Genomic DNA, 19509 nt, shown 5'->3' with positions numbered 1-19509 from the left:
TACTATTGACAAATATAAGGCAAGATTAGTTGTTAAAGGGTTTAGACAACGAGAAAGTTTTGATTACTTTGACACATACTCGCCTTAACAAGGATTACATCTATCCAGGTGTTAATAGCGTTAGCCGCCATGTGTGGCCTTCAAATCCATCAGATGGATGTAAAGACAACCTTCTTAAATGGAAATTTAGAGGAAGAACTCTATATGGAACAACCTGAAAGGTTTGTAGTTTCCGAAAAAGAAAAGAAGGTGTGTCGACTTGTTAAGTCACTTTACGGACTAAAACAAGCACTAAAACAATGGCATGCGAAATTTGACCAAACAATATTGTCAAATGGTTTCAAGATCAATGAGTGTGACAAATGTTTTTACATTAAGAATACTCCAAATCAAATAGTCATTGTTTGTTTATATGTGGATGATATGTTGATAATGAGTAACGACATTGCTAACATAAATGCTACTAAGCGCATGCTTACTAGTAAGTTTGATATGAAAGACTTAGGAGTTGCCGATTTAATTTTGGGAATTAAGACCCTTCAAACTCCTCAAGGTCTAGCTTTGTCTCAATATCATTATATTAAAATGGTACTTGAAAAGTTCAAATATTTGGACTTTAAAGAAGCAAAAACGCCAATTGATTTAAACCATACTCTTGTAAATAATAAAGGTCAAAGCAAGTCTCAATTGGAATATGCTCGAGTATTGGGAAGTTTAATGTACATTATGAATTATACACGACCTGATATAGCTTGTGCGATAAGTAAGCTTAGTCGATACACAAGTAATCCCAACCAGGCTCGTTGGATAGTAATGAAATGAGTTTTGGGATATTTGAAATATACCCAAGACTATGCATTACATTACAATAATTATCCCGCAGTTGTTGAGGGAAATAGTGATGCAAATTGGATCACCGGATCAATGGAATCAAAATTCATAAGTGGATACGTTTTTACCATTGGTGGAGGAGCAGTGTCTTGGAAGTCGTCCAACCAGACATGCATCGCCCACTCTACAATAGAGTCTGAGTTTATAGCTTTAGACAAGGCCGGTGAAGAAGCTGAATGGCTCCGGAATTTCGTAGAAGACATTCCATTTTGGCCCAAACTTGTGGCACATGTATGCATATATTGCGACAGTCAAGCAACAATAGGAAGGACTGGGAGCGTTATGTATAACGGGAAATCTCGTCACATTCGACGAAGGCATAATACCGTTAGACAACTACTCTCTAGTGGAATTATCACAATTGACTATGTAAAGTCAAAAGATAATGTATCGGATCCGCTTACAAAAGGCCTACATAGAGAGGCAGTTGAGAAGTCATCAAAGGGAATGGGACTATGGCCGAGGACAAGTCATTGTGACGGTAACTCTACCTAGAAGACTGGAGATCCCAAGATCTAGGTTCAAAGATATCAAACAAAGTCATTAATGACAGTTCAACATTGTCAGATAATTTTTTTTTGGTCCATTCTCGTGATGAGACAATGTTCAGTACCAAGGATAAAGCGTTAAGGCTTTTTAATGGTTTCTAAATTTGATACGGGGTATATCAAATAGTGTATCTACGAGATAACACGCTTAGGAATCACCTATGTAAGTGTGAAGTGTAAGTCGCTTCAAGGAGAATTTTGTAAGGCCAGTTCTCTACGCATTTATGAACCAGGTGGTGTTCATGGCTGAAACGAACACAACAATGAGAACCAAAAACAGTTAAAGGTTGATTGTGTGATTTATGGTTATCTAGGTATACACCAAAGTTCGACGATTCAAAGATATCAAATCTACCGATTGACCGAGTATATCCGACATAAGCTTACTACGGAAAGTTCAAAGGGAAACCTACTTATCCAGATGCGATTAATCCTTAATTGCGAATCACATAGTATTTTCATGCATATTTTTCCACATATGTCTATTCCCCATTCATGTGGGGGATTGTTGCGTTTTTATTAAGGGGTGTGAACGAAAAATGGAAGAGGCACCTCTTGGATTGTACCTCTTCATTTCACCCTTTCATTGTCTATAAATAGAGAGGCTTAGCCTCATTTTCCACCACTGTAAAATCTGAAATCTCTCCCCTCAATTTTCTGCATACTGCATTGGTTTTTCAAAAAGCAAAACGTAAGCATTTTGTGTGAATTGCTCCGCCATTTGAGTTCGCCAAAATTCTGCGATTTGAAGTGCCGCTATCACATAATAGTTATTCCGTTCTATATTGGGAGGAATTAATCCGCAACCTTGGGCATTATGAGGGGATTAAATTCCTTAAGAAAATACAAGAAACTTGTGGGCTCGGAATATTTCCTGCTTTATTTTTTTCTTTAAACTAACGTTTATTGATTTACTGGTTTTGAATATAGAGTAATAATAGTTACTCCTTATCAACAAACCCAACAACCCCTTACAACTTGTTTGGATGGTTGTTACATGTCGTTTCATAATGTATCGTATTGTATTGTACTGTATTGTTAGATGAATACAATGCTTGGATAGATTGTATCATTTGCCGTTGTTTCATTATGTCACACAAAAAAAATATGAAGAATAAACTTGCAACATTACTAAGAAAAAATAGGATATGAAGTAGAATTATTATATAAAAAGTAGGGTAAAAAATAAAATATGATTATTTAATAATAAAGAAGTGCAAATGAGAGGAAAAAAAGGTAACGATGCCACCACACCAAATCCGTCGTTACATAAAGTGATACTTTTCGTCGTTACGTAATAATTGATTTAACGATACGATATAATAAAATTTAAGTAACAATCACAACAAACTTTATATTTAAAGTAACAATGCGATACAATACAATATGTAACAAATATCCAAACAAGCTGTTAGTGTCTTTGACACGAGGTTTTATTTTTAATTTAAATTAAGTTTTATTCATTTTAATTTTATTATCTTGTTAAGGCTTTTTTATGATTTTGTAACGAATTAAGGAAATTAGAATACATATCATAAAAAAAATTAAATAAAGTACTATAAATCACAAAAAAACACATGTATAAGAATGAAAATTGCAAATTACATTTTGGTTATTGATGTCATTAATGAACTGATAATATATATTTTTCCCAAAGAAAAGAAAAAGCATGTTCTTAGAAATTCCGCAATTGAGCACAAAAAAAGAAGAAGAAGAAGAAGAGGAAAACCTTGTCGTCCTCCCCACGCATAAACAATCATCAAAAAGAGAAAAGACGAAAGAAGAAGAAGAGACCGAAAGGAAGGAGTTTGGCCTTTGCGGTTGTCTAAAGCCATCCATCACAGGTTTTCAGACAACTCCTATTTCCCTTCCGATCCTCAGCTTTCTTTCACTGAAGCCGCCATTCAATTCACACATAATTATACACATACACAGAGTTTTAGGGTTTGATTGCTTATAGTTAGCTACAAAATGAAGCCAATACGGCTTCCAGAACCTCCGGCAAGTCCACGAAGAATGGGCGGTGTGCCGGATATATTCGAAGGCGGAGTACATGGCGTGATTAGACGAGCTGTTATCATCGGCACTGGTTTTCCTGCTTCTGAGAACCAAAGTATTGGCTTGGTTCAAGCTCTCGGCCTCTCCGATAAACACACTTTATATGTGAGTTCTTTTTCCCTTTTTTCTAATAGAATTTTCAATTTTGTATGTTTTTTTGTCGTCCTATTTGATTTCAGTTGGCAGAAAGTACTCATGGTTACCCTAGATTGTGTAGATGCTGTCAATTGTGGACCAGTAGTGGTTGTTTATATAGAGGATCGATAAAATTGCAGGAAACTTAAACTGTGTTAAATTGGAAAATACTTTTGTGACATAGATGGAAATGTTCACGAGTGATTTAACGAGTGTCTTCCTGACTCTTACATGGACCTAATGAAATTGAATTAGGATAATGAGTGCGATTTAGAGTTGCCCAGGGCTTTGGTCTAGTGGTAAGAGTGCAACCCGTAATGTGTTACGGGTTACACGCACGTCACGGGATCGAACCGTGTCGCAGACAAAAGACTAGTATTTAAGTGGAGAAGGGTGGAGTGGCGGACTCATTATCTACTAAGTTTTGAACCGTGCGCCACTAGCCTCGTGGATTTCTAGGATGTTAAAAAAAGAACGATTTAGAGTTGCTGGACTATTATATTATGTGCTTGCTGTGCTGATATCTGGCAATTATTTTAGACATGGATGTGTGGTAGCATTAGGGGATTGAAAGTGGTAATGGACAAACTTATGAAATGTTTGGGTGGTATCCAATGCATAGAAATAGGAGTCTTAGGGAAATTTAAAGTTTAGGGTTGGCAAAGGTATATTCTGAAAGGGTTCTTTCAGAATTTATAGGGTAGAAAAGTCAAAATATGAAAAGATAGTGGGCATGGAATTGAAATATTGCGTCTTGAGACTTTGAAGAGTAATATTGTGCTGACCGTGGTTAATATTTCCTTAACCAGTAAAAAGGTTGATAACTTTTTACTGCTTTGCCTATAGACTTTTCTTGGGGTTTAGGATCTTATTGCCTTTGTTTTTAAGTTGCTTTTTTCTTGCTTCAATTCTTGCACATAGAACTAGGACTACAGTCCTGTTCACTTGTAACCTTTTTTGCCTACCCTATTTTTTAATTTTTTTATGAGGAAAACAAAGCGTAAGTCTTGACCACTACCCCCAACAAGCTCTTTTATATTTCCTACCCTGATTTGCTTCTTGGTTACTTCGCTATTTATTTGATCCTTCTACAAATTCTAGAAGCTCATGCATTAGGTAACGATTTGCGGAATTTGCCTCATTTTCTTGTCAAAAGATCAATTCAAAGGACACGAATTTAGCAACATACCCAGAAAACGAACTTATGGGCCCCCCTTCCTCTTCCAAAAACTTAAGTGGTTACCTGTTAGTTTTGAACTGATAGCTTTGTCAAATATAACCACAATAAATCCGTATCCAAGAATGTGTCCATGAGGTTCAAGATATGGCATTTTATGAGTTTAATAGTAACTCATTATCAATAAGAGAGAGAGAGAGAGAGTTTAATAGTAACTCAGATGAGATTGATCCTGCATAGTTAACCAAAAAAGAAAAGGATAAAGAAAAAAGAAGGAAGTTTCCATGCTTTTGGCAAGTTATGCTTTCTACGCATTTCAGGTAAACGGTACACAATCTATAAGCTTAGGCACAAGATGTTAAAACAAGAAAGGACACAACCTTATCAACCATTTCGTAGTTGCATAAATATGTTATGTGTTTTTTTTTTAATCAAATCAAAGCTCAAAGTTTTTTGGTGTTCATGTTGCTCTGACAAACGATGTCAGGAATTTGACTTTTGCTGTTTTGGAATCCATATTACTCTGAAGGATGTTTGTACGTAACGGGTTGCGTTTTATTCTTGCATTTTTTTGCTCCAGTGTTCACACGCCCACCAGAAAAGTGGGGATGGGGAGGTAACTTGTTAATGCCCTTCTTCAGTGTATTGCTTTCAGCCTGATCTTAATTGATTGGTAAAACTTTCCACTGAACCAGAGGCTTGTTTTGGTTAAAAAATTTGCATGAATAGGGTGAATGAAACAGCTGAAGTTTCTAGTGAATTGGCTGATATTAGAAATTTCTTATAATTTTTTATTCGATTTTTTTTTTTTTTTTTTTTTTTTTTTTTTTAAATTATTAACTTACAAAGTGACACAAAAAGGTAAGGAGTGGGTGATAAGCTTGAAAGATCTGTATTTATTTTGGGAAATTGTAATTGCCAATCAAACCTTGTTTCTTGAAATCATTGTTGATGCTATCTGTACATGCAGCGGGTTACAAGACCAAGAGGAGGAGTCAATGAGTGGCTACACTGGCTTCCTGTATCTCTCCACAAAAGGCTGTATTACATCATAAGCCAGATACGTGGGTTTCTATTGAGAAGTAGGGCTGGAAAACTAGGTCCTTTCCCTTTGGAAAATGGTGGCAATGCAGGCTTATCATCTATTTTGGAAGCTGATGTGAAGAGTATAGTTAGAATGGCTCGCGAGACATTTGAAAAGTAAGTATTCAATTCCGGACTTCATCAGTTTTTGATGACTTATGTGATTTGTTTGGTTCCTGTTGCATCTTATGATAATTGCTTAATTGCGTAGTAAATTTCTTTGTCCGAATCATAGTAGATATACACAACAAAGAATGCTTGTAGTATTGGTTTTCTTTGTTGGAGCTAGTACATTTGTACAAAAATAGGTAAATTCTAGTTATTGAATTGTTATGCGAAATACAGTTGAATGGTCACGTTTTTGAGCATGTATAATATTGTACGATGCATTCGATTCTTTATTAGTTGAGAATCTCATGGATCGTTTGAGTTTTAGTCAATAAAGATAACAATTTTTCAGTTCTGTAGTGGTAAAGCCTTCCCACTTTTAACCAAGAGGTCGGAGTTTAAGTTACTATAGGGAGAAAAATGGGGGAAAAAAAATACTACTGGCAATTGAGGAGGGTACGTGGGGCTGTCGCGGGGTTGGAATTTACCAAAAATCAATTGATCAACTACTTCCCTATCTTAAGTTCGTTCTGGTGGCTGTGTGAATCCTCTATTTTTGTTCGCTCATTTCGTTCTATCATAATCTGTCTCTGAAGAGAACTATAAGTTTTCTGAAATTAGAGATTCTGTTAATCTCATACTTAATTCTTATGATGACACAATTTCTTGTCAAACTAAAAAGACTCTTGGCAAACATTGGACCTTGTAAGCAACAACAGCTAATGTTTAGTTTAAATTACTTGGTGTCGTCTATATGGATCCTTCATTTCCATTGCATTCTGTTGTTAATTATGTCCACACGGATGCTGGGAGATAGCTTGTTGGGACAATTTCCTTCTATGTGATCTAGATCATACCTAGTCCCCTTTTAGCACTTTCAATTATTGTAGTATCACACTTAATGGTTGGTGCCACGTGAAGGTCTATGTGGAATATGAGGAAATTATCTCATGCGGTTTTCTTTTGTTATGTGCTCTACTTACATCCGCTGCCAGCCTGCCAGTAGTACTATGCTTAGCTAATTTTGTATGATTGTACATACATCTTAACATCACATTTTTTAACACTAATTTTATGATATGTTGGGACATAGCATTCCAATTTCTTATATAGGAGTCTAGTCAGCTATATGTAAGGTAAATTTTAGATAACGTGAAATAATAGAAGTTACTATTAAATAAGGAAATTACTTAAGTAATGAGATTCTTAATTATGATACAATTAGGGAGCATATTCTATACAGTTAACCTAAACATATGGAATGGATCTGGAATAGTTTAATATATAGCTACATTAACTTTCTTGTCTTTCAACACGCCCCTCAAACTCAAGGTGGTGAAGCAACTTGAGTTTGTACGTCAAAAGTGGAAAGTCAAGTCAAGTATGCCGAAAAAAGCTACTGTTTGAGGATACGTTACTGATAATTGAACGATGATTTGACTGCTTACTAGGTTATGTGATGGCTGCTTGCTAATATGACATTAACATGTCTTTGGACAATGACATACTGCTGACTAGATAAAGACGTGTTGGGCGACGTGAATCCACGAGGAAGAGAAGAAGACTTCTTCTTTTGTGGGAATACTGGGTAGAGATTCAATAATCGAAGGAGGAACTCAATACATGAAATCGCATTCTATAAATAAAAAGAGGAGGAGACGACCTTAACAGGAAAGTGATCGAAAATTTTACTTTCAGAGTTGGAACTCGATACCCAACTTCGGTACCATAAAGAAAAGAGGAGAAGAAGAATCTTTGAAGAAACAAAAAAGAAACAAGAATTATATGCTTATGGAAAAGAAGGAAACTCTGGCTAGGCATGCCCGCACATGCGGGTAGACGAAAGCTAAATACTTTACCAAGATTTTAGAGGTTCTTATACCATGTTAAAAGGGGGGGGGGGGGTCTTGAATTGATTGTAGACACATACAAGACGACTCCTTTTTTTTAATGTTGAATATACAAGACGACTCCTTATATAGGAGTTCAAGGTTTTATATGTAAGGTAAATCTGGACTGCATGAAATAAGAAAATTTACCTAAATATTGAGTTTTCAAATTTGACAAATTTACAGAGAATATTCTGTACTACGAACATAAATTTTTTTATTATCTAAATGCATAAATCTCTTGACTTTCGCACCCAAAGGTGTGGCTTGCGTTTAATGAAGTGGGTGCAAACCTCGGAAACTAGGGTTCAAGTGCTAGCAAAGACAAAAATACTAGGTGATTTCTTCCTATCTTTTAAAGCTTTGGTGCACAGATTTACCCGATACCTATGCTAGTGGGAGATTACAAGTATCCGGTAGAATAACTAGGTGCGCAAGGTGGCCCAGACATTACCGCTGTTAAAAGGAAAAAAATGTCTTGTCTTTCAACAACTCCCATATAACATTGCCGGTTTCAAACCATTTTATAGAACTTGTCTTTATTTTGGTAAATATCTTACTATCACATAGCACTCCCATAGCAGTCTTCCGTTTTCAACCATCTTCCTTTTTTATTTTATGTGTTACATGTTCTTTTATCATGTGATTTTCCTAAAAGACTTTGATATTTTAGTTGTCTGCATCTATGATTCCATCTAATATCACTTCTACTATTCTTCTTTCTGGGTTAAAGTTGCGGTGCATGAATTTTTTCTAACTTCTACTTATTCTAAAACCCTTTTTTAGCGTGTTTTTCCATTCTTCCCGTTTTTTGTTAACTCTCATGCTAGTTTCATCAATTAACACAATCATGATCTTCTTATTCATAACTTGGATTAACAAATATGGGCTAAAAATAAATCTCTGGTGTAAGCAAACAATTACAGGAAGCCTCTCTGTATCTCCTTCCATTGTTCTCACACTTGTAATCTTGCTCAGTTGTACATCTCCTTGATGACATTATTCCTTAATATTTTTTAATATATTTAATAGGAATTCTTCTCTTCTCAAGCATCTAGCGAAGTTACGATACATTTTACTACATTTTCTTTAAATATCTCTGCAACTACCTTATTCATATAATTATTTCATTGTTGAGGAGCGAATAACTGCTGTTAGAAAAAGTTGGTTGAGAACTCCTAACAGGGTGTAGTCTTAAATTCTTATTTAAATAAAAACTTGGGCATAACCAAATATAGAACGACTAAGGTTCTCATACACACAACCCTACCCAGACCCCATTTGTGGGGTTACACTGGGGTTTTTATTGCTGGTGTTGTTAAGATTCACCCATGCTTGAACTGCAATATGAAGGCAATTTCGAGACAATTTGTGATTGAATTTTAAGTTTGGTAATTAGCGAATAATAATCTTATAAGAAGGGAGATACTTTTGATTTTGAACTACACAAAGAGATGACTATATAATTGAAGTTTTTAAATTAAAGTTTACCCCCTAATTAAATCAGTCATTGAACTATGCACCAAACACAAACAAGTTAGGGCCAACAATATGAATCCTATATATATTATCCTCTATTTGGGCTCATTTCATTCCAACATTGGTAAGTAATTTGTCTTTCGGGGCAAATTGGACGTTCTACAAGAATACACTTGTACCTACCGGACTTAGTGTAAGTGTAACAACAATTAAGCCTTCACATGATTTTAAATCTACCTTGTCCTTTTTAGCACCTTCAATCACCATAGTATTTCACCCGCTAACTGGTCCATTTGAAGGTATGTTGAATCATTTCGGGTAACCATCCCTGTCTTACTTATATTAAATTCGTTAATATTAAAAGTGTTTCTCTGTAGTTCCAGCTTTTGTTATCTCCCTTGCTAGTTTGAGCAATTAACACAATATCATATACCTATAGCATGCACACTGAAACCTTATATGGCATGTTATTGGTTAGCTCATCCATAATTAGGGTGAACTTGGGCTAAAGGGATATCCTCACAGTAATGGGAAACTTCTGTGTATCTCTTTCCGCTGTTTTCACACTTGTGATCCTTTATGCTTTTTGTATAAAACCTTAAATTATTAAAAACTTTGTAGATGTCCCAGATTTCGTTGAATATGCCGAATTCCAACTGAAGGGCTTACATGGGACCATTTTGGTAGTTAAAGGGTTTAGTTGAGTCCAAAACTATTTGAAGGGTTTATGTCATAATTATCAAAAGTTGAAGAGCTGCCAAGTTTATTGCTCTTTTTAATCATGTGATTTTTTCTTATGAAGAGGAGTGAAGGCAATAACAATGGTAGGAATTGAGTCAGAAGGCAAATTACCAAACCAGAACTTTCATTCTTCATTAGCTCGCTTCAGCTTTGTTATAATTGCTCTAAACCTTTTGGAGTGCTTTTTTAATAGGATACACATATGACCTTGAGTAGGGTTTCTTTATCTAAAAAAAATTATTTTTTGTTTTGATGTCATTTTGATATACTTTTTTTGAAAATAACCTTCACATTTTGTAACCCGAAAAATAATGTTTGTTCTCTTTCTACTCGGTGAAGTAATGATGAGCTAATATATTGCTCATTCTCAGGGATGGTCCATTGCTGGTGGTTGCATCTGGAAGAGATACGATCTCAATAACTAGCTCCATTAAAAGATTGGCATCTGATAATGTTTTCGTTGTCCAGGTATGAAACCTGATGCTTCCGCAGTGGAACATGTTTTTTCTTCTGCAGATTGTTATAGTTGAAAGTCCATTTCACCTCTTCTTCTCATTTTTTATCTTTACTCATGTTCTTTTATTAAAAAAAAAAAATTATTTTTTGGTGGTGAGGTTGGTGGCTGGACAATATCTCAAATGACATTTCAGCTTCAATGATGAAATAACTGGAGAGTTTTTAGTATCACTAGAGATATTTGGTAACATATCTGCAATAATTCTAAGTCCCTGTTATAGAGGCAAGAAGCATTTTTGGGAAGAAGGCATGTGTTTTAACAACTGACAGCTGGAATCATATGAGCTGCTTGGATCTACAGGGGACTGAGAACATATCAGTTTTGTTCAAATAGGGTTGGTTAAAGCTTCTTTTTTTTTTTTTAAAATGAAGTAAGTTGTTGATTAATAAGGCATTAAGAAGATGCAAAGTTACAAGGAGCATAATTACAAGAGACAAAAGACTAAAGAGAGCTGGTAGCTACTACACAAAAAGTCAATCTAAGACTAGAGCACTAACAAAATCCAAAACTGTCCAGTAATGGCACAACTTGGTCCAACTGAAAAGATTAAGTAAGCATTAGCTTTAAGAGAGTGATTTGGAGTTGAGATGCCGTCAAAACATCTTTTATTCCTCTCAGTCCATAAACACCAAAAAATAGCTGTAGGAATCATCAACCAGACTTTCTTGATTGCCTTATCAACTTCCCATGAACTCCAACTAATCTGTGCTTGTCTCAAACTCTGTGGCATGACCCAACTCAGGCCAAAAATATTGTTGAATATGTTCCAAGGGTTGGTTAAAGCATCTTAATTAATAGCCTAACTATGAATGGCTTAAAAGTTTATCGAACTAGGTCTAAAGTATCTTGAATATCTGCAGTGTAACCTGAATGGTTAAAAGACAAGGTTACAAGAAACAAATTTATGTTTCTTAACACAATTGAAACTCATGATCTCTTTCTTTGTAATTGCCAGTTTATTTCTTTACTTGATTGATTTTATTGCCCACTGACATTCTCTTTTTGCTGTCTAATATAAAGTAGTTGCTATCACGCCACCCTTGTTCCCTAAAAGAAGTTTAATTCTTTCTTTTGGAAAACTTATTTATCTATGAACTTTCATCTACCGGGTTGTGGGGGGGAAGGAGGGGGGGGGGGGAGGGAGGGAGAGTAGGAACGAAGAAAATGACTGAAGAATTTGATGAAAAGCTTCATGCTCTACAACTACTTCCATTTCTTTAGATATGCTTATATGTCCAACTTTCAGATGAGAAAGATGCAATTTAGTCTCGCGATGTCTTTTTTTTAAAAAAAAAACTTTATAAGGTAGTTTAGTCCTGTAGTTTCTTACTGGTTGCTTATTAGAGTCTAAATTATTGAGAAGTCCTTTGGGCTTATTAAATATTTTTCTATAGCTGCCTTGTTTCTTATCAGTGACTGATACTTTAGGAGCGATAGATATTCTCCTGATAAGGATAACCGATAGTTGATATTGCCCAAGTCACTGACTAGAGACTTCTGGAATATTTTTGTCCTGATCTTTTTTCCAAAGTACTGGTTGACTCATGAAGGATTCCTCAATTTTAGGATCTGCTAATGGTAGCTGCTGCCTTTTCTGTTTAGCTTGCAAAGAAAGCTGTTAGTACATATTTGGACAATACATCATTTTATCTTTTGTAAATTCTTGAATAATTTTGGGTCTGGAGAAGAAAATCTCATTTATTTGCCTCTACTGCATTTCAACTTCAGATTCAGCATCCAAGATCCCGTTTGGATAGATTCGACTTGGTAATCACCCCCAAGCATGACTATTACCCTTTAACTCCTCAAGGAAAGGAACAAGTTCCTCGTTTTCTGCACAAGTGGATAACACCCCATGAACCACCTGATAAGCATGTTGTAGGTATCCTCAACATTTACACACAGTTTTAGCATGTAATATGCAGTATATTTCTGAGTTGAGAGCTGTTGTATCTAAACTGGTTTCATTTCTGGGCTGTGCCTTTGTGTTTTCTGTAAAGGTACTTACAGTAGGAGCTCTACATCAAGTTGATTTTACTGCACTTAGAGCTGCAGCCATCACCTGGCATGAAGAGTTTGCACCTTTGCCAAAGCCGTTACTGGTGGTGAACATTGGAGGCCCTACAAGTACGATATTTCTTCAAGCCAAACCACTGATATCCGTCCATTACAAAATTAAATTTCATAACTTAAAGGGAAAGTATGAAAAGACAGGTCTGAGATCACATGAGATATGGTAATACAGCATATGAAAAAATCGCATGAGATATGAATAGGAATATATGATGTAGAATTTTGAAGTATTTAATGGTTATACGGATGGGTGCGAAGTTTGTGAAAAGATATCTTGCTTGTAATGCAAAAAGCATTTAGTAGAAACTGGCCCCTCTGCTATTATACGTAGTTCCATATGAATCTCAGGCTAGAGCATTGGTTGTTGTGGAGTCAATCATCGAACTTGACTGGGTAAGAATAACTGAATGAGAGGATTGAATAGCAAACTTCCTCTATGTCAAGGAGCCAAGTCTTTTTGTGTAGATTTAGTGCTTTTTAATTCTTGCTGCTCAACATCTGCTTGAGTGCACTTTTATCTTTATGCATGGATATTGCTTGGTTACTAGTTTTAGGATATTTGTAACCAAGTTTTGTGCTTTTATATTGTTGCTGCTCAACATGACTGTACTTTATCTTCATAACTATAACTGGGTTTCATACTGGTTGGTTCGCTATTGTGCGTTCCAATCTTTACTAAATGATTGTCGTTCCTTTTCAATTGGCTAACATCTATATAGATTAATCATCTTTATTTCATGTTTTGCATGATATTTTGTCGAAAAATCTTGCTTTTGTACCTTCAGTTGTTAAACAGTCTAGGAAAAGTAAGACATGTATGGGAATTCATGAAATTTCATCAGGACTGTTGAGTATGATTTATTTTGTTCATTGTCTACCTTCACCGCTGCGTTCCTGTGTATTCAACTTATATCTTTCATGGATTATTATTAGGATACTGCAGGTATGGGCCAGACCTTGTTAAGCAGTTAACAGCCTCCCTTCACAATGTTCTTACGAGCTGCGGGACCATAAGAATATCGTTCTCCAGAAGGACACCAGCAAAGGTACTCTTTACAGATTTTCTTTCAAATTATACCAAGTGCCAACATGTTTAATGTGCCTGACTCTCTGAGCCTCATTGACTTCTTGTAGCATTCCTATATCGTGGTCAAAGAGCTTGGTATGGATCCAAAAGTATGCATTTGGAATGGTGCAGGTGACTCAAGACAGATTTATTTGTATTAGTTCGTGTAGTTATAATTTTATTTGAAGGATAATCGAAGGGATATATTTTCTTATATCTTCAGAGCCAAATCCACACATGGGGCATCTGGCTTGGGCGGATGCTTTTGTCATCACAGCAGATTCAGTTAGCATGTTGAGTGAGGCTTGCAGTACTGGGTATGCCTGACAATCAGCTCAGCAGTCGTTAATGATCTAGTATTTCTGTACTTGTTTTTTCTTAAAATTTTATTGTGATTCATACCTTATTTCCCAGGAAGCCTGTGTATGTAGCTGGAGCTGAACGCTGTACATGGAAGCTCACAGATTTCCACGAGACACTCAGAGAGAGGGGACTGACTAGGCCATTTACAGGACTTGAGGATGTAAGAATCCCTTACTCTTTTCCTTCTTTACAGCTAAAATTGGGCAAGCTATAGCTTGGAAATTCGGTGTGTATGTCTTTATGATCTAACCTGGTGGTTCTCACACACAGTAGTTGATTACTGTGATGAGATTCTGCCATGCAGAAAGGGAAGATTGTTCTTCAAAACAAGCATGCCTAGACAATTCTAGGTGCTTGTGTGTCCAAACTTTTCTGTTCTTGTCAGTACGATAACTTGGGCTTCACCAGTTGGTGGTTAATTTAGAACGTGATTGGTGTGTTTATTCTTTTGTGCTTACGTGATATTGTTTCCTTGAGGGAGAAATAATGAGAAGTCACGCGAATAGTGTGTTTTGAAAGTGAGCTTTACAGGAAGACATCTGGATTGCTATGCTGGAACTATTCTCTATATTGATTCCAGTTGTGTTCTTTGTTTATTTTCTTTATCGAAAATTTGGTATGAAATCACTAGGAAAAAACAAAACAGTGAAAGTATTAATAACTGGATGCAATGATATATAACTTATTGAGTAAAATAACATTAATCATTAGGCATGGTATTGTTATATATGACTAGATAATGTAAAGGCTGAATACATACACAGCCCCTTAAACTTGTCCAGTTTTTTCACTTAGACACATATACTAAGGCTTGTTCCAATTGGACACTTGAACCCAAACCCAAGTGTACCTATGAGACACAACTTGCTGAGCTGGCACATAGCGTGTATCTCACTTAAAATAAAGCGCGTGTTGCCAGAAAATGTGAAGACTTCGCCTGAAAATAATTTTCTGGTGACAAATTTTGCAGCCACCTTTTACTGATTCCGGCAACCGCCATGACCATCGCCATCATAGCACGTTCTTCTTTTTCTCAGATCCGACCATCACCACTCTTCCCCCACCATAGATCTGCCACCACCGTAGAGACCTGGCAACTTTAAAATTGGTCACGATCACCTCTCCCCTCCTCAGATTCTGACCGTTAGAATTCTCAAAGTTTACCAAGATTTCATCCTAATATCTCCAAAGCCTTCACCAGCTGAAACAGAGCTATACCCATTTCAAAGAGAGGAAAAGAGCACATACATGACATTTCTTTTTCACAAAGTATTCACAAGAAAGGGTCAATTTTGCAGATTGTATCTTGATATCTCCAACGCCTTCACCAGTTGAACAACGAGTGGCATTCACAGATGGTGTCATGGTGGTGTTTTTTTTTCCAGGCCGGTTGTGTTTCTTTCGCAGTTTGGTAACGAAGAAAAATCATTCACCTATTTTACAGATTTGGTAACCAAGAAAATATCATTCGTTTCGTCGGCGTTCTTCTTTTTCCCGTATAATTTTTTTTATTTTTTTCTCTCTTCATATTTTGCCTCTTTTATTTTTGACGTGGCTTCTTCTCATTCTTAATATTTGGTATGTCATAGCAAGTGACTCTCACGCACTAAACTTTGTTTAGAAATGTAAAATATGTGTTTAATTGACACAATTTAAATATAGTTGAGGTTTTCAATAGAAACAAGTCTTAGTTCAAGTGTCTAAGTGAAAAAAACGGACAAGTTTAAGGGGCTGCTTATGTATTCTGCCTCATGTAAATAAAAACAACATAATTGTTGAGATTTTTTTTAAAAAAAAACTTGTCTATTCGAAAAAAAAAAACTAAGTTGTGAAAGCAAATGGAAATCAATTAGACGTGCTAATATATTGTAGTAAACATCAAAGTAGCTCTAAAATTAAATTGGTAGCATTGTAAAATGTTTAAATGGAGAATCATGGCTAGTGGGGATTCATATAACCGGCCCCAACTTGTTTGGAACTCAAGTGTATTTGTTGTAACCAATGTAAAGTGTTGAATGTAACAAATGATGTACATGCAATCTTCTTAAGCTTTAGCTGAACTAGTCATTGTATGAGCAATAAAAAGTTAGCTATGAATAGGCACTACTTATAGAATTAGTAATACTAATAAACACATTTTTAACGTGTTTCAAAAAATTTCCATTCATTTAAACAAATAATAAAAAAGACAGCTTCATCATTATAATTATCTTGAGTGAATAGAAGAAAGTAAATTAATTCAGGGCCTGTTTGGTTGGTTGGATAAGGAGAGTTAAATCTCCATATAGAATTAAGCATAGACATTATTTAGACCCCTCCCTCTTTTATAATAAAACTCAATAGATATCTGAGGGAGGGGTTTAAGAAATATCTGAGTTCTCTCCTGTGGCATTAAAGAGAAAGAGAGATTTGGGGGGTGGGTGGGGGGATGAGGATGGAGAAACAGGGCTAAGTGGGGAGTGACTGCATGAAGGGGGTGCTTGGAACTTTCCCTCCCTTTTGTTATTTATTTATTGAGCTTTGTGGTTTTATATAAATATGTTCGAACTGTTCAGGAATAATGGGGCAGGGAGGAGGTTAATCTAATGAAGCATTACACTGGTGGGGAGCTCATTAATATTTATCAAATCAGAAGGCATATTCAGATTTTTTAAACTACAGGGTGGGGTTAACTGGTTAAGTAATTGACCCAATAGTTAAAATCGTTGAGTGTTAGAATTGAACAGGAATAACAGTACTCTATAATAAAATATAAAACTACATCAATATAGTTAGGATAAAAGCAGTCATTTAGCAAGACAAAAGATCATATTAAGTACGTTTTTTAATTTTAAACGGCTCAATGAATAAAAAGTGACTTAACAACTTCACCGTATTTGTAATTGTTTATTTAAAGCTTAAGTCGGCAAAAAAGAACATGTGTAAATGCTACTAAGAAGAAAAGAAACATGAACAGGCCCGGGGAACTTGGAGTGTGAGGTGATTGTTGGTGTGGGCCAGGTGAGGGAAGAGGAAAGGGATATTGGTTGGAGGTGGTGGTTGGTGTAAAAATTGATTTTTCTCTTTTCAGAAGGTTGCTACTATTCATGAATGCAAAGATTTGAGAAAGGGAAATCGTTGAGTTGTTTTTGGGATGTCCTGAGATCTGGGAGTTTTACTCCGACAACGAGACATGAAAATTAGTGCAGGAAGATATGGGATGTGACTCAGTTTTTCACTTTTTGGCGTCCTTCGCTGAGTTATTCAGTCCTCAACCGATAATGGCTCCTAAATTTGAGAAAGGATTTCCTGTCTTCTGGGATTTTCTTATGCAATAATAATGGATACTTGAGGGTGTTTAGAGTCTTTAGACATTCTTTCTTCATAGGTTATAAGATGGTCGGTAGATATACTGTTGTCCATTGTGCTGCAATCAGTTGGCAGTTCAAAAGAGTGCTAGGCCTTGTAGTTTAGCGAGGAGGTTCCGGTTTCCAAAATTTGCTCCCTGTTGACTTCTCTTAGTCGAAGGGGAGCCTTGGCGTAACTGATAAAGTTGCTGCCATATTACCGGGAGATCATGGGTTCGAGCCGTGGAAACAACCTCTTGCAGAAATGCAGGGTAAGGTTGCGTACAATAGACCCTTGTGGTCCGGCCCTTCCTCGGACCTTGCACATAGCGGGAGCTTAGTGCACCTGGTTGACTTCTTTTAGCCGAGAATGGTTGGATCACATTCAGGGACCTGCCAAATATCTATTATTGTGAATTGCTTGTCTCTTGAGTATTTGCTTGTGGAGATCTTTTATCATGAATTGCTTGTCTCTGAGTATTTGCTTGTGGAAATCTATTATCATGAATTGCTTGTCTCTGAATATTTGCTTGTGGAAATATGCCTAAACTGCTTTATTATTTCCCTATAAAGAATCTTCCCCATTAAGTGGGAATACTGGAAGTGCGTTGATTATGGAATTGAGAGGAAACTTCTCGTCTCTGGAAGACTACTTGGCAATTCTGTTTTCACGTTAAGCTCTGACATTTTTCTCTTTATCTTCCCCCCCAAAAAAAAAACAGATGTCTGAAAGTTGGAGTTACCCTCCGCTTAATGATACTGCTACTGCAGCTACTCGTGTCAATGAAGCTCTTGCTGAAAGAGGATGGAAGATTAAAGCATAGAATCCCCTGGTGTATATTGTTGTTGCCACAGATTTTCTTTTCTTTTTTCTTTTATTTTATTTATTATGTGTTCAGAGCTCTGAGGTCATGTATTATGATTGATTTAAATCTTATAGGAGGAAAAAGAAATAATTGTCAGATAAAATCAGAGGTGAACAATGAGGCTCTTATTCTTTTACCCATTGAGGGTTTTTGGCACATATTGACAAAATAAAGGTCAATCTTTATATGTAAAGCAGAAGCATTGGATGGCTTGGCGGAATGTTTTGTTTCACGGTTTGCTTTCCTCAAGTCATAAAAGATCAAAATTTAACAAGTTCAAATCTTATTCTGCTTCGTTGGAAATTTCTACAATATGGCCATTCTGTATTTATCTGTGTGTAGATATAGAATTCTTCCGTAGTCCGGATGTAGTTCCAAGCCTCTTAACTGTTGCCATTCTGTGTGGATCTGCTACGCATAATATGGGAGAGTTGAATTTTGCGGTGTTTTTTTAGCTGGTTATGCAAATCAAGTAAAAGTGAACGGAGGGAGTATGTAAATTATAAAGTATAAAATAAACGTACATGATGGTGCATGCATTATTCCGTCGTATTTAATGTGTGTGTTTTGGCATTTGGTCTTCTCTGTTTATTAAGAGAAAGAAAAATACTAGACTAGGATCAAACTTCAAATGGACCAGATTATAAAGTCTATTCGATCTGTTGGTCAACGAGTAGCATTCCGTACTTGTCTTCAGCTTAGAGACAATATTCATTATAATAGATTATATTGCTGCTTGATCTGTATATTATCACTATACGAGATTATGAGGAATAATTTGAAGAAATTAACAGATAGTAATATAATTTGAAATAAATATCAAGTAGTCCAAATGCTTACGACTTTTTGGAGTATAAATAGCCATTATTGAATCCATTAGTGTCTTGACCTAATGTAGCTTCTGAAGTATTCCTTGGATTATTGGGGTAAAACTTAATTTCCTTGAAATTTCCCTGGTTCTTTCTCCACCAATATTTATAAGGTGTAAATGTAATGTTAGGAAAATTAAGCTGAGATTGAAGAACTTTTAATTTAAATTATGGTGTAAAACTAAATCAGATGAAGAATACTCTCTATTTCCTCTATATAAATTTAAATTTATCATATTCCGTTTGCTCCAGAAACCGAAATTTACCGGTTGCTTATGCTTTTGGTTGAAAAAGAAATCCAAAAACTGGGTTTCTAGTTT

The 19509-nt window shown here is 35.9% G+C and overlaps 1 protein-coding gene across 1 annotated transcript; it reads left to right on the top strand.

The window, feature by feature from the left end:
* Positions 1 to 3108: 3108 nt before the first annotated feature.
* Positions 3109 to 18594, top strand: LOC107811609 (mitochondrial fission protein ELM1). The gene is made up of 10 exons (XM_016636580.2): positions 3109 to 3602; positions 5780 to 6009; positions 10481 to 10577; positions 12355 to 12504; positions 12627 to 12753; positions 13633 to 13745; positions 13834 to 13897; positions 13989 to 14082; positions 14180 to 14288; positions 18177 to 18594. The coding sequence occupies exons 1-10, from the start codon at positions 3411 to 3413 to the stop codon at positions 18276 to 18278; spliced, it is 1278 nt and encodes a 425-aa protein (XP_016492066.1). The 5' UTR covers positions 3109 to 3410; the 3' UTR covers positions 18279 to 18594.
* Positions 18595 to 19509: the final 915 nt, after the last annotated feature.

Source organism: Nicotiana tabacum, chromosome 9 (assembly GCF_000715075.1).
Source record: "Nicotiana tabacum cultivar K326 chromosome 9, ASM71507v2, whole genome shotgun sequence".
NCBI lineage: Eukaryota > Viridiplantae > Streptophyta > Magnoliopsida > Solanales > Solanaceae > Nicotiana > Nicotiana tabacum.
The sequence above is the reverse complement of the archived record's forward strand: the minus strand, read 5'-3'. Positions and strand labels throughout refer to the sequence as shown.

Excerpts from the sequence above, each read along its gene's own strand:
- LOC107811609 (XM_016636580.2), top strand. The coding sequence starts at position 3,411 with ATGAAGCCAATACGGCTTCCAGAACCTCCGGCAAGTCCACGAAGAATG. Across the intron at positions 3,603-5,779 it reads CCGATAAACACACTTTATAT|CGGGTTACAAGACCAAGAGG; the intron begins GTGAGTTCTTTT and ends CTGTACATGCAG. Across the intron at positions 14,083-14,179 it reads AGTGAGGCTTGCAGTACTGG|GAAGCCTGTGTATGTAGCTG; the intron begins GTATGCCTGACA and ends CTTATTTCCCAG.